Source organism: Oryctolagus cuniculus, chromosome X, assembly GCF_051225735.1.
Source record: "Oryctolagus cuniculus isolate XC-2025 breed Fujian yellow rabbit chromosome X, ASM5122573v1, whole genome shotgun sequence".
Lineage (NCBI taxonomy): Eukaryota > Metazoa > Chordata > Mammalia > Lagomorpha > Leporidae > Oryctolagus > Oryctolagus cuniculus.
Window position 1 is genome coordinate 10847501 of NC_142888.1, and position 26751 is coordinate 10874251.

At 40.4% G+C, this 26751-nt stretch overlaps 1 protein-coding gene across 4 annotated transcripts in view; it reads left to right on the forward strand.

Annotated features, from left to right (window-relative positions):
* POLA1 (DNA polymerase alpha 1, catalytic subunit) overlaps positions 1-26751 on the forward strand; it is a 330362-nt gene that overhangs the window by 262626 nt on the left and 40985 nt on the right. For 2 of the 4 annotated variants that reach the window (XM_008272470.5, XM_089324875.1), the window contains exon 36: positions 695-791. In XM_008272470.5, coding sequence (XP_008270692.3) covers positions 695-791 — 97 coding nt within the window. Of the gene's footprint in view, positions 1-694; positions 792-1539; positions 1717-7409; positions 8090-26751 lie in introns of those variants that run through there. The other 2 variants (XM_089324876.1, XM_089324874.1) reach the window with 2 other exon arrangements.

Consider the following 26751-nt stretch of genomic DNA (forward strand, 5'->3'; position numbering starts at 1 on the left):
GTTGGCTTTTGAATTGACCACATGTGTTTTTTACTTTGTTGTGTTGGAACTTGCCAAAGTAATGAAACGTGGTTTTGGACTTAAGTGGGGTGCAAAACCTTGTTTATTTTACTTCACACGGTGCTACTAATGATAATACTTGGAGGTCTTACACGTAAGATTAGCACAGAGCAGGCAGTCAAGGTGTCACTCGAGTCTGTGTGCAATTCATGGTGTAGTGTCTATTGGCCAAGTCCTGGCAAAGGCGGTGTTTTGTCACCACAGCTGGGCCTCATAGTATGGCAATATGTGTTAAGCAGTTCTCAGAAATTGTTTAACTTCCTGCCAGCATGGACAGGTCCCAGTTAGGAAGCACAGTACCACTTTTCCCAATTAACAGTGCAAATTGTCACGGGTGCATAGGAATTTACAATTTGACAAAATCAGTTTTTTGACAGCAGGGGTAATCAGTCTGCAGCTTCACAAGTAGTAATCTATGATCGAAGTGGCAGGATTTATTCTGAATTATGAAAAGTAGGTGTGCAATGTGAGGGGGACAGACCATTAGTATGATTCTTTGCTTCTTACCCCTTTCTTTTAAAAAATGCTGCTTGATATGGAAGTTGAAATTAGAGAATACACTCTGCTGAGAGCGATCTCCTTCGGTCCCCCTCTCCCCAACTGTAGTATTCATTTATTTTCTGTTATATTGCAGTATTCTGACAAGACCCTGTACACCCAGCTGTGCTTTTACCGGTACATTTTTGATGTGGACTGTGCGCTGGAGAAACTTATTACCGATCATGAGAAAGGTACGTTAAAATACTGTAATTACCTTTGAGTTTAAAATGGAAATTTGCATCATAAAAGCCAGACCTACTGTGTCAGGTTGTTCACGCAGCATCACATTGCTGTCTCAGAAGTAGGCCGTGGGGGCCCCTGTGAACACAGGGATCCCCTGCATGAGGGGCGGCAGTATAGGAATCCCCAGCTTTGGCCCCCACAGCCTGTCTCACATTGTGCTCCATTAAAGCAGGACTTTGGGGGAGGAACAGTACAAAAAGGACTCTTTAAATGCTATATTTTGAAAATGCTATTTTCTATAGAGTTTAGTAATTGTAATAAAGTAAGCATAGGCAACGTAATCATTGGGCCTACAAAAACCAGATATTACCACAAAAAAATAGACCTGGAGTGTGTCTCTGCTGTTCACTAAAAGCCTAGGTTCATTTTGAAAGAGAGGAATGGGGTGGAGTTCTTTTATTGACTCCATCCTAAGAGAGTGGATAGGCGCCTCAGCCATATGATCAGGTGCTGCCTGGAGCCCTTTGCACCCGATGTTTCCTTCTACAAGACTTGCAAGCACTGTGGGACTTAATGGGTCTGGGAAAAGCTTTGTTACATAACTTAAAGTATTTGAAAATGTCATGACAAGTGCATGTTTTTTCTCCTACCTGAAAATCACATTGACAACTTTTCTATTAGATGTAGAAAATAAAAAAGGCAAATTTACACATTTTTCTTATTAGTTGCCTACAGAGTGTTTATGTTGTTTGTCAGTGAATATCAATTCAACGTTTTGCTGGTCGGTGTTGGGACTGGAGACACCCTCAACAGCATATAAAAACCTACAAAAATTGCTGGATTTCCTCACATACCAATCCCCATGATGCCCTTGATTTGGTCTCCCTGTTTTCAATTCTAGTCATAATTGACTTCAGTTTTTACATCTATAAGGTAAGCTAGAAATTATTTTTAGAAATGTGCTGACTTACTTAGTTTTGCTGTCCTTTAATATAAAACATTTTGCAACTAATGAAGAGTTGGTTCAGATATTATTAGTATCTCATCTTTAGATGTTCAGCAAGGACTTGGCCTGTCTCCACAGTCTATTTTTCATGAATTAGTAAGATTTGTATACAGAAGGAGTTCCTTCTGTTCATTAATAACTAGGTTCTGGAACTTCTATTCATAACTAATATTTTTCCCATATTTACTGCTAATGTCATTAATAGCTGTTGTGTTTTGTTACCCCCAAAGACCTTTTCTTTAAAATAGTTATGATTTGAGAAAATGAGCTAGTGCATCATTTTCTGATGAATACATTGTCTGTTTCTCTCAGGCCTCTTACATCTTTCTGAGTATCACTATGTGAGAACCTGCTCCCCCAAGACTTATTTCTAAATGTAGCCTTCCTTGATTGTCCCCTAGATGTTCTTAGACTCCAAAGGGAGTGGATCTTCTTCTCTACAGCTCTAAAATTCCTATCTGAGAGGCTCTGTCAATCTTTTGAGATCAGTACTTTTCAAAACATCCAGTGGCACTTAGAGACATGCAGAGGAGTGATCTAGAAAGTCACCAGAGGCTTAGTCCAGCTTCTTGAAGAACATCAAGGAGTGCACATTGCTCCTCCTGAAATAAGGGGGACTAGAGTAGCCATTTGGAAGCTGCTTGCTTGGCAGATGGGAGAGTGTTGACAGGATCTGTACATTCACACGGGTTCCTGTAGTCCCATTTCACAGGTTTAAGAATTGGAATACGTTTTGATTATTGTTTATAATTAATATACTACCCAACAGTGCAGGGCAAAAACAGCACCACGTGAATTACTCGTTGCTTCTTTTGAATTTCAGAAAGCTAAAGAAAATAGGGGCCTGTGTTGTGGCACAGCGGGTAAAGTCGTTGCCTGCAATGCCGGCATCCCATAGCGGTGCCAGTTCAAATCCAGTCTACTCTACTTCCTATCCAGCTCCCTGCTGATGTGCCTAGGAAAGCAGTGGAAGATGGCCCAAATGCTTGGGCTCCCGTACCCACATGGGAGACCTAGTAAAGTTCCTGGCTTCTGGCTTTTGCCTGGCCCAGCCCTGGCCCTTCTCCATTTGGAGAGTGAACCAGTGGATGGAAGATTCATTCATACCCCCCCCTCCGTAAATCTAGCTTTCAAATAAATAAATAAATCCTTTTTTAAAAAGAAAGCTAAAGAAAGTAAAACAAGAAGGATATAAACTGTACTCATGTGTATCCAACAGAAGAAACTTCATGAAATGTTCTAAAATCCCTTTTGTTCTATTGGATTTTATCTGTTGAAACTATTTTCCTTTGAGCATCCTTCTGCTCGTTTCCTATTCCTAATAACGTATGTATGAGTGAGTTAGCTAGAATTTACATGCTCAGGGCATTTTCAGATCCTGCATTAATGCCAAGTGGTTTTTGTGCCTAACAGTGTGGCCCAAGAGTAGAGATTTCCTGACATATGACTTCACTTAAGAGTTACCTGGGACATAGTAAAAATCCAAATCAATAGTAAAAGTCCAAATCCATGAAGCATATGCTCTACCGTGGGGTAGAGCTTGGAAAGTTATACTTTTTAGAATGTCCTCCCAGATAATTCTGACCTGCAGCCAAGTTTGATAGCCCCTGTCCAGGGTATTCTAAGCAAATCAGTTGGATGATTTCTAAACAAAAGTGAATAGAATATGAGTTGTAGTCTTTATAGTACAGAAGAAAACAATTGTGGGGGAAATTCCATAAATTTAAATGAATGTAAACTATATAAAATTTGCTTCTTGCTTTCTGAGTCAGAGTGAAATTCTCTCTTAGGATTTGCCATTCAAGGGGGACCTGCTATAAAAATGGATTTAAAATCTGTAGGAACCGGAGGACAAACATATTTATTCAATTTGGACCAAGGCCAGAGCACCAGTAGATGTTAACATCAGAAGTCCTGTGAAAAATGACAGTCGTTACACAGAGTTATATCATTGAGTATGGGCTCTAAGTATCATCTGTCAACAAGTGCCATGTAACTGGGGTGTGAAGTATTGACTGTAGACTCTCCCTTACTGTCACTGCCTAGCAACACTTCCTTCCCAAGATTGTTTTACCATTTCCATTATAAAGCCTGTATTTTAAGGGTTGTAACTGGATGGTGGTTTTAATTTTTGTTTGAAACTTGGCAATTTGACTTGGAAAAAACACATACACATTATTTGAAAGATGTTTATTTATTTTTACAGTGCGAAGTAGCTCTGTCAAAGCTTTTTCTGTGCTTTGCTTTCAATTGAAAGTTTACAGGCCATTAGTCCATAATGTGAATTAACCCCATTTGGTATTTTTCCCTTTCCTTTAAAATGGTAAAGGACTGTTATTCACTTTGGTGAAGTGTTTACTGCATATTCACTGTAACTACACAACATTTTAAAAATCGTATTTCTGTGGGTCTTTGGCATTATTATTGTAACTGCTCCAGAATGTACACAGATGGCATAATGGATCCAAAGGAGGTTTTAGAGGAACACTGTGGCAATATATGAAGTAAAAACCTATTTCCAGGATTTCAGCACAAAGTGGTCCCATTTGACTGCCTCATCCCATGGTGCCTTGGCCTGAGTAGGGATAAGTGAACAGTTTGGGGAAACCTGAATCAGTTCAAGTCTTTGCCCAACTTTCTAAATTAAGTCTGCTTACAAATGCAGACTCGCTTTTCTCAGTTGAGCCTTTTTGTTGTTTATTCAGCAACAACAAAAACAACATACGTATCATTCCTATTAGCTTTGAATGCCGTCCCTCATATGAGAGGAGCGGAATGGGTGGTCAACTCTCAGCTGCCCTGGAGGAGCTTAGAGTCTGCCGAGCAAAGATCGGTAAATGTTGTATGGCCTGAGTGCCACCACCAGTCTGCTCCAGTTGTAGAAGAGAGACTGGGAGCCACTAGCTGCCTTTTCACTTCAGTGTTTATTTGCTCTTTCTTTATTTCTAGAAAGACACTTCTTTTCTGTTCCTATTCTCTCCTTAGAGACTTAACTCTGTGTCAGCTGTTTGTAATAGGATGATGTGGTAGTCTGCCAGGGCTGCCTGACGTCAACAACAGCGCCGCAGCCTAGATATCCAGGGATGAAGGGTTGACTTCTTCCAAGGCCTTTCTCCATGGCTTGCAAATGCCTGTTTTCTCTGTGTCGTCACCGGTGTTTCTCTCTGTGCTTGATCTCCTCATATTATAAGGACGCCAGTCGTTCTGGATTAGGGCCCACCCAAATGGCCTCATTTTCACATACCTGCTTCTTTGAGGGCCCTATTTCCAAATGTAGCCAACGTTTTGTGGTACAGAGTTGAAGACTTCCTACAGTATGGATTTTGGAGGGGAGGGAGCACATTTCAGCCCATAGCAAATGGTCTACTTGGTGACTCTCTCTATAAACCCCTTTGAACATGTTGCATTTGTCTCTGCCAGAATTGGAACACTAGGATTTAGGATTCTACTGAAGAAAGGAATTAGAGTTGAAGCATGTGGATGGTGATGATCTAACCTTAGGAAACGTCTCTGTTAAGAAGCCTGACTTCCCCGCAGGAATCCTCAGGTCACCCTTTTTTGTGGCTGGGACCTCTAGTGGCCCAGCCTCAGGAGCAGCTTCTGTAAACACGCTGTGCTCGGTGCTCCTCTCCGCCTGGTGAAGCCTTGCGCTCACTTCTCCCTCTTAAGCTCACTCTCTTTCTTTAGTAGTACTTTTCTTCTTCAGCTTTTCAGTTTCTTGGTACTGTGTCTTCTGCCCTTTCTTGAGGCTTCGTTGTAATATATGTAGGCATTTCTTGTTTCCATTAGTGCCACTCCGAACTAGGCTGTTCCTTTGCAAGGTGCTTTATAGCTTACTGTGGTCCTTTCACACGGGGAACTCAAGTCCTCTCAACAGCCCTGAGAGGCAGCAGTGGATCGTGCTGGGTATATTGATGGCAGATTTGACACATGTAAATATGAATTCGCTTCCTTGGCACTCCCACAGCAGCCTCTGAATGCCCTTCTCATAGTTCTTACCCTGAACTGTTGGGCTTTACTTTCTTTTCTGCTAAGTTTATTGAAGCAGAGGGTTGTGTCTGGGCTAGCTATGCTTTGCCCATTGTAGCTAGCTCACTAAACATTTCTTAAATTAAATCTTAGTGGAAAATGAAGCCACCAAAGCAATTTTAAAGATTTTTAGAGGAATTAGTCCTGGGAAGCAGTTGTGTCCATGAATGGACTGCATTGTGAAATAAAAGTTCTAGAGCCTACTGTAGTGCTTGACTTGACTCAGGTGTGCTATAAATTAAAGTGACTGAAGTTCCTTGACATTGCAGATTTCATGTCACTTACTTTAGCTCTTTGCCAGTGATACTGAAGGCAAGTGACGTGTTGTAGGAGTATCTGTGCTTTGCCTAATGCCAAATGGGGACTGAACTGAAAGAATATTGGGTCACTTGACTGGTGTGTGAGCCAAGCTGACTGCTCCTTACCTTCACTGCCATAACGTCCTGTTCTCTGCTCTCCATCAACTAGTTACACTCAGCGAGTTGTGATAATTGTATTACTCAAAGGGAAATGGTCTCCAAAAGAAAGACAACAGCTAGTACTGGAAAGTAAAGGGATCTAAAAGTGTAGTATGTATTTTTAAGCCCCAAAGTAAGAGTTGTATAGAAGAAATTATGTGCATTACTAAAAATGGAATTTGGAGATTTCTTAGGGTATCTTGCCAGGTCCCTTCTCAGTCTTAAGGATTTCTACTCTATTTCCCAAACTGCTAAAGCAAAAGTACAAGAGTTTTATCATTGTTAAAGTACTGAAATCCAAGTAGCAGAGAGCCCCTAGAATCCTCTCTAAGCCAGCTGACATTCTCATAATTTACTCTGTTAAATCCTTGGAGATACTCTAAAGCAGGCTATGTCAGAGAGTGCCTAGCCGATCCATTTCATCTTATGCTACGTTTCAAGCCCGCAGTTTGCGTTATTTCCCTGAAACACTGACTGTTGAATCTTCAAGACTAGCTTTATACCTGCTTTTAATAAATGATAAATAGAAAACACACATACACAAAAAGCAATTTACATTTACCAAATACATATAAAAATAATCATTCACTTAAGCACCATTTTGCTCTTCTTAGTTATGCTTTTTATAATTGTGAAAAACATTTTTCTTTATAAAAATAGATTTAGAGATGGGCAGCTTTAAATTTTATTTTCTTTTGGTTTCATTTTCTGGCATATATATCATATATATAATATATAAAATGATCTGAAGCAGGTGTTCTACCACTGCAGGTTAAGCTTCCTGCTGCTTCGGATACCCATGTCTCATGTCAGAGTGCCTCTTTCAGTCCCCTGTCCTGGCTACCCCTCTTCCAGTCCAGCTTCCTGCTAATATACCTGGGAAGGTAGTTGTTGATAACTCAGGTATTTAGGTACTATCACCCACGTGGTGGCTCTGGCCCTAGCTCCAGCTATTGCAGGCACATGGAAGTGAACCAGCAGATTGAAGATCTCGCTCTCGCTCTCGCTCTCTCTCCCTTTAAAATAAATCTTAATCTAGGGGCTGGCGCTGTGGCGCAGTAGGTTAATCCTCTGCCTGCAGTGCCGGCATCCCATATGGACACCAGTTCTAGTCCCGGTTCTTCCTCTTCCAGTTCAGCTCTCTGCTGTGGCCCGGGAGGGCAGTGGAGGATGGCCCAAGTGCTTGGGCCCCTGAACCCGTGTGGAAGACCAGAAAGAAGCACCTGGCTCCTGGCTTCGGATCGGTGCAGCTCTAGCTGTTGCGACCATTTGGGAAGTAAACCAATGGAAGGAAGACCTTTCTCTCTGTCTGTCTCTCTCTCTCTCTCTCTCTGTAATTTAAATAAAAATCTTAATCTAAGGTTGGTTTTTATTGAAAACCCTGTTGCTTTGATTGGTTTAAAGAAAATGGTACAGTGGGGGGTTCCAGTTTGCCAGTTCAGAGCATAGTTAACTATCTGTTTATGATAAGAAAGTGATTGTAGAAGTACATAGAGAACTTTTTTCGAAAATGATTTTTACAGAAGAAAAACTCATAATCCTGAACTTTTTGTTGTTAAATATTGCATAGTTTTAATATTCAATGACATAGGAAAAGGTAATATGTTAAAGTATAAAACTATGTAACCATTAGATTCTAATTTGTGGTGAAAGGAAGGTGGAAAAATTAGTAAGAAACACTAGAACTTTTTGACAGTCTTTGGGTGGATGATAAATTTTACTTTTTCCTTTATTTTATATGCTTTCTAATTTATGAACTCTGGGAATGTTCTGCTTTTATAATAAAAAGTGATATAAACTAAATTGAAGAAAAGCAGTTTTATTCAACTTGAAATAATTATTGAAAGAATGTGGCAGTTAAGGGATAAAAATATCAGTGCCTTCCCAGTGCCCTATTCCACTTCAGTATCTGTGGTGTAACAAGATCTTCGGGGGATTCCCAGGCATATTGAAGTGTGAGAAGCACTGGTCTAAGACACTCTCCTCAATTACTAACTAAAGCCAACTTCCATTTTATTTATTGATTGATTAGAGCTTGCTTTTTTTTTAAGAATTTATTTTATGTACTGGAAAGGCAGAGTCAACAGAGAAAGAGAGGAGAGACAGAGAGCGGAGTCTTCCATCAGCTGGTTCACTGCCCAAACAGCCATGACTGTTGGGGCTTGAAGCCAGAAGCCAGAAGCTTCATCTACTTCTATGCAGGGACCAAGCACGTTGGCCATCTTCTGCTGCTTTCCCAGGCACATTGGCAGGGAGCTGGATCAGCTGTGGAGCAGCTGAGACTAGAACTGTTGCCCACGCGGGATGCCGGCATCGCAGGCTTTACCCACTCCCTTTGCTGGCCCCCAGGGCTATCCTTTTGGTAAAAACTTTAAAATGACAGAAATGCAAACTACAGAAGGCTTGCCCAAGTTTGTGGTAAAATTCACATCACAACTTGTTATTTTGAAATATATTCTGTAATTAAGCTAAAAATGTAGTGTGGCTTGACACGGGCCAGGAGACGGGACAAAAAGTAGAAAGTATGAGTTCTACTTTGTTTCTTCTTAACTGAAAGGAACAGGGAGAAGCAAATTAGGATTTTCAAACTAGTTTTCAGCTTCTTAAGATGAATGGCTTGAAAAAGAAAGAAGCAGGGCCGGCATCGCAGCTCACTAGGCTAATCCTCCGCCTGCGGCGCCGGCACACCGGTTCTAGTCCCGGTCGGGGCGCCAGATTCTGTCCCGGTTGCCCCTCTTCCAGGCCAGCTCTCTGCTGTGGCCCAGGAGTGCAGTGGAGGATGGCCCAGGTGCTTGGGTCCTGCACCCCATGGGAGACCAGGATAAGTACCTGGCTCCTGGCTTCGGATCAGCGTGGTACGCCGGCCGCAGCAGCCATTGGAGGGTGAACCAACGGCAAAAGGAGGACCTTTCTCTCTGTCTCTCTCTCACTGTCCACTCTGCCTGTCAAAAAATAAAAAAAATAAAGAAGCATAATGTCGTACTGTACTCATTTCGTATAACAGCCATGCTGTAGTGTGCCCAGAGTGAAGTTTTACCCAACACTATGTTCTGGACCTCACTATAACATTGATTTAGCACATTGGCAAAAATTTCAAGGCACTGAACTGTTTTTTGTTTGTTTTTTTTTAGTGGAAGCAGGATTTTCTTTTAGTTTGCTACTGAAAAGTTTACTTTGAAATTTACTTTCTTTCTGTTGCTAACTTTGCTGTTTTTCTGCTCACTGTAAGAATGACAAAGTTAATGTTTCCCATGGCAGCCTGTAGCCCACTTCACACTGCCATTTTTCCCGTGAATTCTGGGAGTTTTGTTTCTATTTTGTTCTTAACTAGAGATGACTTTACAGTGTAACAAAGAGGACACTATATCTCCCAGGAAATTGGCACCTTGGTTGCTTTGCCCATATGTAGAAGTGTTGTGTGTCTGTTTGTTTGCTCTTATCCTGTTTAGGATAGCTGAAGTAGTATATGAAACTTGCTGTATATTCGGGGAGCAAATTTCTGGATTCTAATTATATGCCTTTTCTTTAAGCCCATTTCTGTAAATATGCACTCATTAGTTGTGCGTTTATGTACCAAGGGATGTAGAGGTGTGTGAGGATAACAGATGTATTATTCATTTTACAAAATCACTTCCTATTACATCCTTTCAGTGGGCAGTTCTTTCCCCACTTTGGGGTGACACGTACAACAATACTGGAGTATCTGTGATAGTGCAGTGGTTGATGGTCTTCATTTACAAAACATATTTTATGAGTAATGAGAGTGGGGAAAATATCAGACTTTTTCCATGTACTTTTAAAAAATGTATTTCTATCACCAATGAGAAAAAAATTAAACAATTTTAAGCAGTTAAAGCATAATGTGAGCTAATCACTTTATTTTGAAGAAAAGTATTTTTAAACAGTTGAGCTAGTGAATTTACTTTTAAAATGTATTGTGCTTACACAGTAGATGGTTTTATTTCCATGATGTTTTTTACTACATAATTATACATCTTAATTACGTAATTACTATCATAATTATTATGTAATTGCATGTACTTCCACTAATTACAAAATCAGGAAGTGTAATTATCTAGTAAAAACTTTATGAAATTTCATGCACTAAAAATTTCTTAAAAGGCTATTCCAATGGTCTAGTGCAAGGCTTTCCATGGTTAGTCTTCTTAGTCATGGCTTTACTTTGGAACTTGAACTCATAGGCCAGGACAAGGGCAACTGCAGGTAGACTCACACTAAACTGAGTATTGTGGGATATGTAAAATGGCCTTGGTCCTTTATGAGTTAAAGTCAGGGAACATTTTAATCTCTTGGTGATTATGGAGTTGTGGTAAGAATAGTATCTAAGGTTTCAGATAGGTATCACAAAAACTGTTTAGAAAGGGCAGTTCTTACTTAGGAAATAATTGATTAGTAGAATTGACAATCAAGGCATTTAGGTTATAAAGCAGCCAAGTCTTCCATAATTCTGGAATGTGGATGACTTGTTTAACTATCTCTGCCTTTAAGAGCAATAATAATAATATTCAGCATTCTGTTTCTTGAATTTGGAGGATGTTTTCCAGTTTGTGTTTATATTTACTAACATGAGGAAACATATCAAAAGAGTGTAGTCTTTTTCTGCTACTTGATGTCAAATGCAGCTTTTGAGACATAAACATAAATGCACAAACATGTAACATCAGACCCTAAATAAAGACAGAAGGTTTAATTCAATAAAGCCATGATGCCTTTACCATTCAAAACGACATACAAATTGCACAGTGAAACAATAGTCATGACAGCAAATTAGATATGACATCTAAATTACACCACAAAGAGAAATCCCAGAACCATTTTTGGTCTGTAGGAGTCTATTTTAGCCCAGGTTTAAAACCCAGACTAAAGACTGCTTTATTGTCTAAGTAAGGCAATGTTTTAGAAGATTAATTGGAGGTTGGTTGAATTAATTGCACATTAATTAGGAAGAAATGGCTTATAATACTCATGGCAGAAAAAGAAGTAGATCCTTCAAGTATTGTGATAGAATGTACTTTGAGTTTCAGGAATGAATACTGAATATCGATATTTATGCAACAAATCCATACATTATAACCTAAATCAAGTACTTGAGTTATAGCAAATTTTCTTTCCACTATTTTAGTGTTTTTCATTGGAAATGTACTGAAATGGCCCTTAAGATACCTAATAGTTACTTTAAAAAATGCAGACTTAAATTATTAAAAGATTGTACTCTATAGTCTTAGGTAGCATTCCATTTTTTTCTTACAGCTTCCTAAAGAAGCACTCTGTGGTTTTATCAGTTATTGACTTTGTGACTTTTTATAGCAACTAAAATTTCTAATAAATGTAAATTTTTTAGAAAAAGTCAATGATCAATATGAAAATGCCAGTCTCATTTACTTCAAACAAATTAAAGGATTTATAGTCATCTAAAATTGTTTCATGATCTCAGAGATGTTTGGGGTTTAAACAGGTTTAGTCTAACTCTTGTATTTTTCTCTAGTAGTTAGGGATTATTTTTAAATTACACGTTCTTTTCCTCTTGGGAATCTTTCCTCATCTACTTAGCCCAGAATTTCATGTCTTAATCATTTTTTGTTTGCCTTAACTCTGTTATGCTAACATTTCTTCTCAAGATTTCAGAAGTGCGCATGCTCGCTCCCCTAGTGAAACAGCACAGCCTTGCATGTATCCTCTTCATCTTTGTTTTTGGGTTTGGTGGTTGATACTTTGTTTTCTTTTTTTAACCAATTGCTTGTGCTATACCAGTAAAGTCTTTAATGATGGAAAGTTGAGTGTTTGCTTAGGCCTCATTTTTCGGTTACAGTGCAGATTTAATTTTGAAACTGACATGGTTTAAACACTTTTTTTGGTTTGCTTTCTTGTTTTTCATATAAATTGGCATATGTCTTCATTGTCCTATCCTTCTTTACAGTAGCCATAATTATCTAAGAGAATTAACTTTAATTGTTTGAGTCAAATAGTGGCTTTGTGGTATAGCCCCAGGCTAAGATATGATGTTGATTTTTCACATTGTTAGTCAGTCTTTATTCATTATTTTATGCTGTACCGTCATGTCCACATCTTGCTAATCCTCATACACAAAGAAAACCCCATCACCAGTTGTCCTTCCTGTGGTTGTCATGAATTTATTCAGCTCCTGTGGCCAACAGGATGGTAACTAGACAGAATTAGTATCCTGTCATTGCAGTAAATTGAATTAAAACATTGATTGCATACTACCGATGGAAAGGTTTTGGGAAACCTTTTTCTCCTTAGTTTGTGAGCCTGTGAGCTAAGCTTAGTACACTCTCCAAGAGCTGAAGACTTAAGACAGTAGTGTTGACAAAAAAGGGAGGTTTGTTACCTGATTTTAGACACTGAAATATTTCTCTTGTTTTAAGATAGCCGGTGCCGCGGCTCACTAGGCTAATCCTCCGCCTGCGGCGCTGGCACACCAGGTTCTAGTCCCAGTCGGGGTGCCGGATTCTGTCCTGGTTGCTCCACTTCCAGTCCAGCTCTCTGCTGTGGCCCGGGAAGGCAGTGGAGGATGGCCCAAGTGCTTGGGCCCTGCACCCACATGGGAGACCAGGAGGAAGCACCTGGCTCCTGGCTTTGGATCGCCGTAGCGCGCCGGCTGTAGCGGCCATTTTGGGGGTGAACCAACGGAAGGAAGACCTTTCTCTCTCTCTCTCTCTCTCTCTCTCTCTCACTAACTCTGCCTGTCAAAAAAAAAAAAAAAAAAGAAGAAGAAGAAGAAGAAGAAAGAAATTATTGGCACACAAAACTCACCAGTAGCATTACAAAACCAGATCTGTGTGTAAGTCTGGTTTGCTCTGCCACTGTTCATGTCCTGCACCCTCACCTAATTCATTCAAGTATTTGTTGGGTCTCTGCACTTTGCGATAGGAAAAGGACACAAGTTTGAATAAGCAAGACTCAGTTCCTGCTTGTACAGGTGATAATACTTCTGATTGTTTATTTATTCATGCATTCACCCTCTAAAATACCTATTTTCTATGGGTCTTTACTTTTTATGGAGAACATTCACATCCGTTAGCTTTTGCTTTTCCAAAACAGCCCCTTTGGATAGGAGTAGTTGTCATTTCTCAGATGAATAAACAACCTCCAAGAGCTGAAAGACCTTAGCAAAGCTTGGGAGTCTAACATCCCCATCAAGAGGCTGGTCTGTGGGAAGCCTTAAACCCAGGATTGTGAGCTGCAAGGGTATTCTCTCTATTTTCTCTCTACTCCCACTGTATCCAGTGGTGGTACTTTGAAAGAAATTGATCTATCCTCCAGGATATATCTGTCAAAAGTGTATCTAAATGTTTTCCTCTCTTAAATAATTTAGCTCAGAATATAATAATGTAAGTATTTTGACATGGAAATGTTACATACTGTGATACATCCACTTATCTTAAAACAGATGTCTTTAAAAGAAAGAAGTATGGTAAGACAAAACAAAACAGAAATAGAAATTAAGAGGGATGAATGACAGATTGAACTACTTTTATTTAGGAGATAAAAATAAAGTCCTATTAGCATTATGACCTTAGAATGTAAAAATGTTTACTTAAAGCATGGCTGACTTTGTTTGTTACTAACATTATGATAAAAGGATAAACATACACAAAATCTGTTGATGAAATCAGTGAGTAGTTCTGCCAGAATAATTCCTGTGTTTTATTGATTTACCATATATTGTCTTACCTAAAGAATAAAGAACAGTAATGGAAAGTTAGTGAAATCCAAGAGAAAAGAGTCAGAACATGAATCTGACTCCAGGACACACTCTATGTAACATACTCTGGTCGCTGTTAGTAGAGGCTTTATCACTTTTAACAAATGTGCCACAGTAAATTTATTAGTATGCTACAAAGAAATTTTCAAAATAATTAAGACTAAACTACACTTGTCAAAATAAATGAATGAAATACAATTTTGAATCATCTTTCTTATTGCTCATTTGCATAATTCAGTAACTTACACGAGAGTCTTTCAGTCACTGGTGTGAATTAGCAAGGTTTTGCTATTCCTTGTTGTACGGGCAGGAATTATGCTACCATGTAATTAGCTATTCCAGACATGGACTAACGGGAAATACCAAAGGGCACAGCAAAATCTAAAGAGACGAGGCGGGGAAATCTAAAGACAAGAGACAATCAAAGACACCCAACAAACTCAAGCTGGTAGACCACAGGGAATTTTGAATGAAGCCTCTTAATTTATTTTGAGAATAAGAAATCAGTACTATGAGAGAAATCTCAACAAGATTAGCTGACTAAGCCTACTTAAAAAAAATATCTCTATAGTGCATGGTGCGCCAGGTTAACCACTCCTGTTTGTTAGTCTGTATGCAGCTCAACAAATAACCAGCACAGCTTTTCTTGGGTATATAGTGGCTTTCCATTGAGGTTTTCACTCTTTGAAGGAGGTCATACCAATGAGATCTGTAGATGCAAATTGCTTTCCCTATATGGGAGGGGTCATTCCTTTCACAGCCTACTTGCTCATCTTTTATAAAGGTTTTTGCTATTTTTTTCTGCCCCCAAAGGAATGATGGGACTCATGCCCTGCTACCCAACTAACTTAGCATCCAAATCTTTTCCCTCCAGCTCTGAAATTTTGTGTGCTGATCTTTAGGAACAAAACAAGCTGTTGGCAGCAGCCTTGAGCTCTGAATCAGGAAACGTTTTTCCTCCTTTCAACCTGAAGTGCATGCCTTTATCTGCCTCTCTTTCTCACCTTATTCCAAGGAAATACCCTTTTCATTGCAGCACAGTGTCAATGTTACAGGCTAGGCATGTGGGAAATTCTTAGAAGCAGTAGCCTCAAAATGTTACTTTTAGTGTGGCTCCATAATCGTCTAGTTAGAGGAGCAGAGAAGGGAAGGGATCAATTTAAGGTTTAGCTATGAAAACCTAAACTTTGATCCTATTGCTGAAGTTGAGAGAAAGATAATATTTGTCTTTGGCCTGGCCTGGGTTTTAAGGAATCCTACAAATATTCAAAGGTTCTAGCCTGTAGTGGGCAGGAGTTTTCGGAAGGAGGGGCTTCAGGCATACTAGGTGAGTGCTCTGAACATATTTGTTGTTTTATCCCTTCCGATAGCACTGGTTGAGCACCAAGGGCATTGATCTGGGCAACATAGGCTAATCCAAGCTCGGGAGCCATAATGCCCAGTGCAAGTTTTAGCTTTCCAGGCTACTGGGTAAGGAACCTTCAGTGGGAGACTTTTTGTTCCTGCCCTACCTCATCTATAAAGCAGGAATGACAACAGCACCTACCTTATAGGATTCAAAATTAAGTAGGTTAATATTATGGAAACATGGTAACATATAAAACACACAGGGCATTAAACCAGGCAACATGTAAAATACCTAGAGCAGTGCCTGGCACATAGTAAGCATGCAGTAAATATCTGTAGGTTTTACTTCTGAGAATAACACTTTGTCCAAATGACTATTGTAGTACTTAGTGTTACAGTTAGCGTATTTGAACTGGTTTCTGCAGCCTATCATTTTCCATGTTTTGTTCAGATTTTTATCATCAGCATCTAGCATAACACCAGACATGTATTTAAAACAGTTTAATGTTAAAACCTATCCTGGTACTGTTTTTAGTTTTTTTTCTCAATGCAGCATTTTTGTCAGAAGTTTATGAAAAAAGATAACTCAGTTATCTGTACTTACTGAAATAAGTTGAAATATGAACAATCCACTAACATTCCTGTTTTGTTTGGATGTGTCCCTGCAACATGTTTTCCACTAGTAACTGGGAGGGTGAAGAACAATGGTTGTAGCTGTAAGGAGAAAGCCAAATAGAATCCAAGTCATGGACCTTTTAGCAGGACGCTGAACCACCAGGGTGGACCTTTTGCACTTTTGAAAGTGACAGGTGCCCACATGCCACTGCTGGATGTCAGATTCAGTCAGTGCAAGGTGGTGGTGGTGGGGGGCATGTCACTGTATTCTTTCAGAATCTCCACCGGTGATTCTGATGCACACCAACAATGTTGAGAATCTCAGAGTTAGTGAAACTCTTCGAACTTTAATTTTGCTTCCTGTCAAATATGCATTAAGTTTGATATAGAAAGGGAGACTGGTGGCATCTAGGAAACAATTTAAATAGACAGTAGAAAGGAAAATGAAGTCAAACACAAGGATTATTTCCTAGATAAAGGAAGCATTTATGGTGCTATATGAAGTAATATAGTATCAGAGATAAAGTGAACAAAAAAAGAGGCTAGGGAAAAGCAAGAAGAAACTGTTTTCTGATAATGAGCAAACTAGAGATGAAATAAATGCATTTCAACAAAATTGGCTATAAAATGCATGTTATTTTCCCCCATTAACTTACATCATAAAGTGGGAAAGGGCTGCCAGGGAGGGTGGTGGCTCCTTGAGGAGACTCAGTGGGTTACTGGAAAGGTATTAGGTGGAAGCTAGGCCAAACGAGGTGTTTAAGAGCCTCCACAGTGTGAGTTTCCTGACCCTTTCCCACCTGCTGTCCTCTTCAGCTTACTCAAGGCCCAGCTGCCTGGTGCTGGAGGGAGTAGCCTTCTGCAGTTTTATAAGGTTGTCTGTCCTCAGTGATTTGGGACAGAATAGGTGCTGTGGGGTGACAAGGCAGGAGAAGGAGCTTAGTCAACTTCATGGATCAGTTTTGCAGTCCTGGTGATAGAAAACTGATCATCCATCTCCTTGTACCTTGGAAGATGCAGACAGAACCTGAGTGGTGCCTGCGAATTAGACCCCTCAGCAGTGTCTGAGCAGACCTTGACTCCACTTTGGCCACATCCCTCTTGGCTCATGTGGTGTCCCCTGCCTGGATCATCAACCTCAGCCCAGTCTCTACCTGCTGGCATTCTAGTCACACCTTAAGGCTTCCCAGCCAGAAATGATCTCTCTATCCTATAAACTTCTGTGGTTCTCAGGCACTGTCCAATTGCATTATAACTTTGAAGACAGGGGCCATGCTTGATACATTGTTGTGTGTCTGATGGCGTCTATACAGAAGAGCCTGTTAAATGACATGTGAAATCCATGTTTTCAAGAATACACTACTTTGTGACTCCATCCTTTTTCTCTGCTGTTTCTCATCATAGCCTCCAACTGAATTGTAAAATGTTTTCCATCCACCTATCCATATATTTATTGAACATTTAGCTCACGCCGTTTTCTCTCTCCATTTAAACTTAATTCCCATCTTTGTTTTTTTAAGATTTATTTATTTATTTGAGAGGCAGAGTTACAGACAGAGAGACAGAGATGGGTCTTTCATCTGCTGGTTCACTCCCCTAATGACCACAGTGGCCAGAGCTGGGCCAATCTGAAGCTAGGAGCTGGGAGCTTCTGCTGGGTCTCCCACGTGGGTACAGGGGCCAAGCGTTTGAGCCATCTTCCACTGCTTTCCCAGGCCACAGCAGAGAGCTGGATCGGAAGAGGAGCAGTCAGGACTCGAACCAGTGCCCAAATAGGATGTTGGTGCAGCAGGCAGAGGCTTAACCTACTATGCCACAGCTCCAGCCCCTTCATTCCCATCTTAATTTGCCCACTTTATTTTTTTAAATAAATGTCTAAAAACTTTTTTATTTGTTTATATTCGTTTTTGTTTGAAAGGCAGAGAAAAAAGGAGATCCTCCATCCACTACTGGTTCATTCTCCCAATACCCACAACAGCCAGATCTGGGCTAGGCTGACACCCAGAGCCAGAAACTCAGCCCAGGTTTCCCATGTGGGTGACAGGGACCCAGCCATTAACTGCTGCCTTCCAGGGTAGACATCATCAGAAAGCTGGATCAAAAGTGAAGTAGGGGGAACTTGAACCAGATACTCTATATGGGCTGTGAATGTCTCGGGTGGTGATTTAATCACGGCACTGTGCCCATCCCAGTTTCCTATTCCTGACTAAATAATTGCGCTGGGTATCATGCATCTGGGCGTCTCTTCCCTCCCCAGGTGACCCTCAGTGGATCAGCATGTGAGCTGATGGCACTGCAGGTTTGTAAACAGTACTATTAATAGGCTGGGCCTGGGGAAGAAAATAGTAAGCCCACAAGAAATCTGGAGAAAGCTGTGTCTTGGGTGTAACCTCTAAGATGTAGTCTAACAGAGTAATCATTGTCCGATACAATGGTAGGAGACTGAGCAAGTTACAAAATCTATTCCTGGTTTGCCACTGACTCACTGTGCACGGTGAACCATTATTACTCTTTGATTTAGTTGTCTTATTTGTTCAGAAAAGGAAAAATAACATCTTTAAAAAGTACTTTGAGCGATTGGTGCTGTGGCGTAGCAGGTAAAGCCTCCACCTATGGTGCCTGCATCCCACATGGGCACAGGTTCAAGTCCTGGCTGCTCCACTTCCCATCCAGAATGCTAATGCACCTGGGAAAGCAGTAGAAGATGGCCCAAGTCTTTGGGCCCCTGCACCCTCATGGGAGACCTGGAAGAAGCTCCTGGATCCTGGCTTTGAATCAGCCCAACTTCAGCCATTGTGGCCATTTGGGGAGTGAACCAGCAGGTGGAGGACCTCTCTCTCTACCTCTCTACCTCTCTGTAACTCTGCCTTTTAAATAAATAAATAAATCTTTTTAAAAAAGGCACTTTGAAATTCCTCTGAAAGGGGGTCTATATGTGCAAAATACTATTGTTGTTTTATTATTATTATTATTAGTGTTCTGGTATAATTTAAATTAGTTTTATACCCAGTTGCCCCTCTTCCAGGCCAGCTCTCTGCTGTGGCCCGGGAGTGCAGTGGAGGATGGCCCAAGTGCTTGGGCCCTGCACCCCATGGGAGAACAGGAGAAGCACCTGGCTCCTGCCTTCGGATCAGGGCGGTGCGCCAGCCGCAGCGCGCCGGCCGTGGCAGCCATTGGAGGGTGAACCAACGGCAAAGGAAGACCTTTCTCTCTGTCTCTCTCTCCCACTGTCCACTCTGCCTGTCAAAAAAAAATTAGTTTTATGCCATGTAGGTCACAGATGTTTCAATTATTCTCATTGATGGATTACAAAACATTGCCATCTCATTCGATTTCATAGCAAAGAAACCAAAACACTTCAACACATCTTTGTTTTAACCCCCCAGTTAAAGTATATATCCAAAATAGATCTCATTAATAAAATACAAATATCAAATTAAATGTATCTATACTGCTTTCTTTTGTTTTTTTCTCCTTAAAAAATGGTTACCAACAACTACTAAATAAGACATTTAATTACTGCCAATCTTCTCGTGAAAGTAGCAGTGCTTGTCTTGAGTAGTTTGAACTGTAAGTGGTATTCAGTACACAATGGGGTTGTAATGCGATTATGAAGTGTACCAAGTCAGTGATAAATAAGCATGATAAACCATATATTTGTATTAGAAATAATATTTGAATTATCAACTGATTAAAAAGGCCTCAACTGCTGGTAGCTTGGGTGGGCATATGATAACAATAAAATACAGTTAAGTACCCTTGGAATAAAAAATTATGTGTGCTTCCATATACAGTACAGAAACCTTTTACATTTAATGGGCTTTTGAGTATACGGGATTTAAATTACTGTGAGAATTAAAAGATTTGCTTTGCTTTATGGTATTAAGCTTTCCAAATTAGAATTTTTTTTTTTTTATTTCTTAACTCATTCATCAGTAGTGACTTTAGCTTTTATGGAAAATACTATAGTTTTCCCCCAGGTTTCCAGTAATTTTCCAATGGAGTGACAATGAAAAAAGAAAAAATATTTTCTTTAATTACAGTAAAACTTGGGCAAAAATCTTGTAAGAATAATGTAATTTTTCTTGTCTTTTTTTCCTTTTCAAGTGTTAATATTTTAGCAACCCTAGAAATAACTTTAGTACTAGGGACTGGCAATTTACATAAAGTAACATTGTGAACTTCATTTCTCTTTCATCTTGAAGTGCTCTGAGAAGTAAATTTTGTCCATTTGGAGTACCCTAAGAAACTGCCACAGAGTCCTAGAAATCAGAGGTCACATAGTGGCAACCACAGACCACATGTGGTTTCTTAATTGTCTTTAATTTGCCTAAAGAATATCTGGCGTTCTTTTTTTTTTTTTTTTTTTTTTTTTTTTTTTTTTTTTTTTAAGAATTGGTCTCTGGCTACCCTAGGTCAGCCATTCCTAAATGGCCGTGATTGACAGGAGCCTAGTAGCACCTAAGCAGTTTAGACAAAACCTCAGTTCTCCAGTTTGCCATGACCTCACCACAGCCACTTCACCAATTTCTGTTACTCATGTGGCTACTGTAGGCGTTTATTTGCTAAGAAAAATCTGAAGGCGTGTTTTTTTCTTCTTTTGTTACCAAAAAGAAAGGAAACAAGCCATAAAACTTTAAGTTTAAACAGTAAAAAAATTCAACTTGCATTGAAACTGCAGAAAGGTACAAGTGATAAGCATAGTTGGGGCCAGTGCTGTGATGTAGCAGGTAAAGCCACCACCTGTGGTGCCAGCATCCCATGTGAGTGCTGGTCCATCTCCCTGCTGCTCCTCTTCCAATACAGCTCCCTGCTAATGAGCCTAGGAAAGCAGTGGAGGATGGCCCAAGTGCCTGTGCCCCTGCACCCACATGGGAGATATGGAAGAAACTCCTGGCTCCTGATTTTGGATTGGCCCAGTTCCAACTGTTGCAGCCATTTGGGGAGTGAACCAGTGGATGGAAGACCTTTTGTTCTCTCTCCCTCTTTCTGTAACTCTTCCTCTCAAATAAATAAGTAAATACATCTTTTTTTTTTTTTAAGTATATAGTCTTGTGGTATGATTTGGACTTCATAATCCAAATCACATAAAAATATAAAACTTAGTAGCTAAGCTTTTTCTGGTATTACATAGCTTTCAAAAGCACTGTGATGTGCCCTTTATCTTCATCCTTTCAGCAGCTCAGGCACTGGGATAACAGTTACATATCTGTTTTGCTAATGAGAAAGCCAACTGCTAGTGAGGCTCATTAAGTTGTCCAGATTCCCTAATTTGTCCAGAATTGCAACTACCAAGTGGTAGAGCTGAGGTATAACTAACTCATGTTTAGACTGTTCACCAAAGAGGAGCACTGTGCAATCAGTTTTCTGCAGCAATAGAAAAGTTCAGTATCTGCATGTGGGTAGTACAGCTAAGTTTTGTCAATTTAAATTGAAATACTCACGTGTGACTAGTGGTTGCCTTATTAAGCAGAACAGAACTTTAGAGAGTCCTTTTCCCCCTCCATTGCATGGTCTCTGTATTTAGTAGTCTCATTTCTATTTTGTTTTCAAATAACATTTTATTTCAGGTTGTATTTAAATTTACAAAACAAAAGTTGTGAAGTAGTACACAGAGTTCCCATATACCTTATACCCAGTTTTCACTATTATTCACATCTTGCATTAGTGTGGTATATTTATCACAGTCAATAATAAACTATGTACACAGCTTCCCCTATTCGCATCTCAGTATAATTGTCACAAGTAATGAGCCACACCCAGCTTCCACTGTTTTATTTTATCCAAACTCCCTCTATGGTTTCAGTAGGATTTTGTCTAGTCACTTATCCAACTGGCAAGTATCGTTCCATTATGTGTTCTAAGTATGTTATCATCTATTCCATCAAGAGTTCAAGATACATTGAATATTTTATGTATCTGTGTAGATTTCCCTCCAAAAGACCTTCATCAAACACAGTCACATTCTTTGTAACAAAGTTGAGGGTTCCAGTGGTAGATTCTTCTATATAGAATCTCCCGATTACTATTTCAGATGATGAGCGTAATTAGAAGTGTTTAGACATCAGAAACATGTAGATGATCAAGATGATCTTCCTCGGCCTTTTTTGTGGTCCAAGGTACTAGTGGCTATTACAAAGTCATGTGGAAAACTTAACATTCTCCCACGATTAGCTGGTTTGTGGAGTGACTTCTAGAAAAGTGTCCACTAGCTAACTTCTACCAACTAGTATTTATCATTAAATCTAAAATGGCATTGACTTAACACCCATCCTGATTTCAAAGATGTTAAAGCATAGAGGAAGGGACTCATCTTAATACTGGTGAAATGCGGTTTGCCAGTGAGCTTCATCTCCATTTGGTCAGTGTATGACCAGGAGCAGCATTGAAATGCAAATGTACACTGCTTTGCCCTGTGGTTAATTAAACCCTTCACCTCCCCCCACAGGACCCCACCCCCACCCCTCTTCTCTCTCCCCTACTTCTCTCTGCTCTTTGGCTGTCCCCTTCCTTGTTACCTTACCTTGATTATGATTAATTAATAGAAAAAAATTCTAGTAGTTAAAGTGAGCTTAGACTTTGGCTTGATAACAGTTGGTCACTGTATTTGCTTTCTTTAAATGCCTCCTCATAACTGCAGAGGTGGATATTATCAAGGATGGTACTGGCACACGCTTAACCAATCACCTTCTCGCCCACAGGCAACTCTGCAGCACTCCTTTTTAGAATACCACATGCTGTATTTCAAATTATCACATTAGCTATCCAATCGCACCATTTGTTTTTAAATACTGGAGTGTTTACCTGGATTTTTTTCCCCTTTTCATCTTTCTGAATCTACTTCACCAGTACATTGTCATTGCAGTGACAGGTTTATTTATGTACTGTAATAACCTCACTTTCTGTTATTTTAAAATATTTCCCTATGGCTCCATAATGTCTTCTAGAACATCTTTAAAGTGTTAGTTATTATTAACTGAGTAGTTTCATGTTTTTCTTTCCCCCATGACTCCCTCTTTATTCGGAGTTTGAAATATTTAAATATTTCTAAGCTCCTGCCTTAAAATTTTTAGTACCCATCTTACTCTAGAAACTGAACAAGCCTTCTAAAACCTTAATAGCCCTCCAAAGAAATTCGGGAGTTTGGTTCTATAAAAATAGGAGAGTTTATTGCTCACTCTGGAGTCTACCATTTTGAACACTGCTGTGTGAAGTTCTCATCTAGAAGTCATTCAGAGTTTTAGAATAGCATTAATTATGTGGCCACAGAGAGTCCTGAAGTGCTTTGGTAAACTTGTTTGTTTGAGCCATATAAAATAGCTGATATTTAGCCATTTCAACCTGCAAAATGTGGCAACCTTCACGTCGCTCATCCTCATATTACAGGTTTAGACCAGCACAACTTATACAATCTGCTTTCTCTGTTTTCACAGTTTTCTCTTAGTTTTCCTAAATTAGTACTTTTACTCCAACAACCTTCTCTTTGCGACCACCCTTTTGTGTTTCTCAGTTAGCAACGATTTTCTAGTACCCTGTCCTTCTCAAAAAATTCCCCAAATCTCTTTAGCCTCAGAATTAGTAACACAGAGAGAGCTGGTTGCATAGTACCTCCGTGGTGCAATCAGTGCTTACCCCTTCAAGTGTTTGACCTGGTTTGAGATTTTCATTATCCTAAAAGGATAGTGTCATTGAATACATTTACTGCCCATAGTTCCTTACTTCTTGAATGAAGAAAGCAGAAGGGAAAAAAAGCTAGTTTTTTGTTCAACATTGCTAGAAGCCATGCTATGTGGTGTCTTTGTTATGACATGATTTGGCTACAGCATCTCTGGAGAATAAAATAAGTATCCTTTGTTACAGTCAGTTTTTGTTCAACTGAATGTAAATTAATCAACCCCTGCAGTTTTTTAATGGCTTATTGTCTTTGGATCTTTGTCTCAAAAATGAAATGGAGTACATATCTTAGGTTTTAGGATCACAAGTGTAGAGCCATCAACCATCACTTGGTTTGAAACTCTTGAAACTGTACCATATTTATTTCCGTCCATTTGTATCTTCTAATTTAAATGTGATTTGTTCAAACTCAACAATATTTTTGTTATTAAATTGTCATTTATGCTTAAAGAGTATTTGTTAGTAGTTGGTAATAACAGGTAAATTAAAATAGAAATTTAAAATCCCTTGTTATTGAACTGTTTGACTCTTTACATGTGTGAAAAGCTAATCTTCACAATAATCTGCTAAATCAATGCTGTTATCCCTATTTTACGGATATGAAGCAAGTTGACTTACTATTTTCTAAAATATAGTACAGACCCAAAATCAAAAGTCAAGGTCAGGGGCGCCGGATTCTGTCCCGGTTGCCCCTCTTCCAGGCCAGCTCTCTGCTATGGCCAGGGAGTGCAGTGGAGGATGGCCCAGGTGCTTGGGCCCTGCACCCCATGGGAGACCAGGAAAAGCACCTGGCTCCTGGCTCCTGCCAGGATCAGCGCGGTGCGCCGGCTGCAGCGGCGGCCATTGGAGGGTGAACCAACGGCAAAGGAAGACCTTTCTCTCCCTGTCTCTCTCTCTCACTGTCCACTCTGCCTGTCAAAAAAAAAAAAAAAAAAAAAAAAAAAAAGTCAAGGTCAGCCCCTTCCTCTTTGGCATACTTCCTAGCTGTTTGAAAGGAAATCTTTAAGCATTTTGACAAGTATGTGTTTTGCAAATATTGATTGATAACCTACCATGCACCAGGCATAGCTGAAGGATCTTCCTCTAGCACATTCTACAGAAGAGAAAGGAACAAAATCATTTCAGACAGTAACAGCCTCTACATAGACAGTAAAATGGGGGTGGTTTTGATGGAAGCAGGTAGATGGTGTTTGAGCAAGCACCTTAATGGCAAGAGGAAGCCAGCCTAAGAAATTCTGGAGGTACAACATTCCACACCTAGGAAATAACAAGGAGAAAACTCCTGAATGAGACCAGAGTATTTTGTGACATCCGGGAGTCAGGATAGCTGGTGGTGTGGGGCGGGGGGTCTCTTTTTTAGGCAAGGAAGCTGCAGAGATACACAGGGGCTAGAGCTTCAGTCAGCAGTGTATCATCCTTGCTACAGCAGGAAGTTCTTTGGGGATTTTTTTTTTTTTTTTTTTTGACAGGCAGAGTGGACAGTGAGAGAGAGAGAGAGACAGAGAGAAAGGTCTTCCTTTGCCTTTGGTTCACCCTCCAATGGCCGGTGTGGCCGGCGCACCGCGCTGATCCGATGGCAGGAGCCAGGTGCTTCTCCTGGTCTCCCATGGGGTGCAGGGCCCAAGCACTTGGGCCATCCTCCACTGCCTTCCCGGGCCACAGCAGAGAGCTGGCCTGGAAGAGGGGCAACCAGGACAGAATCCGGCGCCCCGACCGGGACTAGAACCCGGTGTGCCGGCACCACTAGGTGGAGGATTAGCCTATTGAGCCGTGGCGCTGGCTCTTTGGGGATTTTTAACAGGATAATGGTGTGATCTAATTTAGTCCTTATAAAAGATCACTGTGGCTACTGTTCAGTGAGCTCAGATTGTGTATATTTCCACGTGGGATCCTTTTGGAAGTCCCCCCTACCGGATGTCCCACTTGTGAAACTACCCCATGTTTTCCCCCTGGAAACAATGCACAGAAACTTAGTGGAAAATGCTAAAGCCTTACACATTGTGTCTTAATTAGTGAGTTTCTGAAAATCACCATGACTTTAAAAAGGTAATGGGGTGGGGGGAGCCAGCGCCGTGGCGCAGTAGGTTAACCCTCCGCCTGCGGCGCCTGCATCCCATGTGGGTACCGGTTCTAGTCCCGGCTGCTCCTCTTCCCATCCAGCTCTCTGCTGTGGCCTGGGAAAGCAGTAGAGGATGGCCCAAGTCCTTGGGCCCCTGCACCCACTTGGGAGACTGGGAAGAAGCTCCTGGCTTCGGATCGGCGCAGCTCCAGCTGTTTCAGCCACCTGGAGAGTGAACCAACGGACAGAGGACCTTTTTCTCTGTCTCTCCCTCTCTCTGTCTGTAACTCTATTTCTCATATAAATAAATAAAATCTTTTTTAAAAACGGTAATGGGTATTACACATGTTGTTTGTTGCATGTTCTGCCATACGGTTGTTAAGACCCTTAAAGACATGTAGAGTATGACAGTGACTAAATTTTTAAATTGTGTTGCCCCAGCTTATACTAGGGATGCAGTTCAAGAGCTCTGTTCCTAGATTCTTGATAGATACTTAAGAGTCGGTACTGGAGAACCCGTCACACTGTTTCCACATGCCATGTAAGATGTTTTCATTTTCTCTTGGCATATTTGAAATAAGTCTCTGGCTTTCTAAAAAGTTTTTTTTTAACCTAAATGTCTCCTTTGAATTTTGGGGGGTAAAGATTTATTTACTTATTTGAAATTCAGAGTTACAGAGAGGGAAAGGCAGAGAGGGAGAGAGATCTTCCATCTGTTGGTTCACTCCCTAAATGGCCATAACGACCAAGGCTGGACCAAACTGGAGCCAGGAGCTTCCTGCAGATTTCCGATGTGGGTGCAGGGGCCCAAGCACCTGGGCCATCATCCGCTGCTTTCCCAGGTGAATTATCAGGGAGCTGGATTGGAAATCAAGCAGCAGGGACTCAAAGCAGTGCCCATATGGGATGCCAGCACTGTAGGTGGCAGCTTCACCCGCTATGCCACAGTGCCGGCCCCAGAATTGAATTTTTTAATGAGGAAAGAATTGTGTTTGGGTTTCTTTTTAATTACTATTTTTAAAAATACATTATG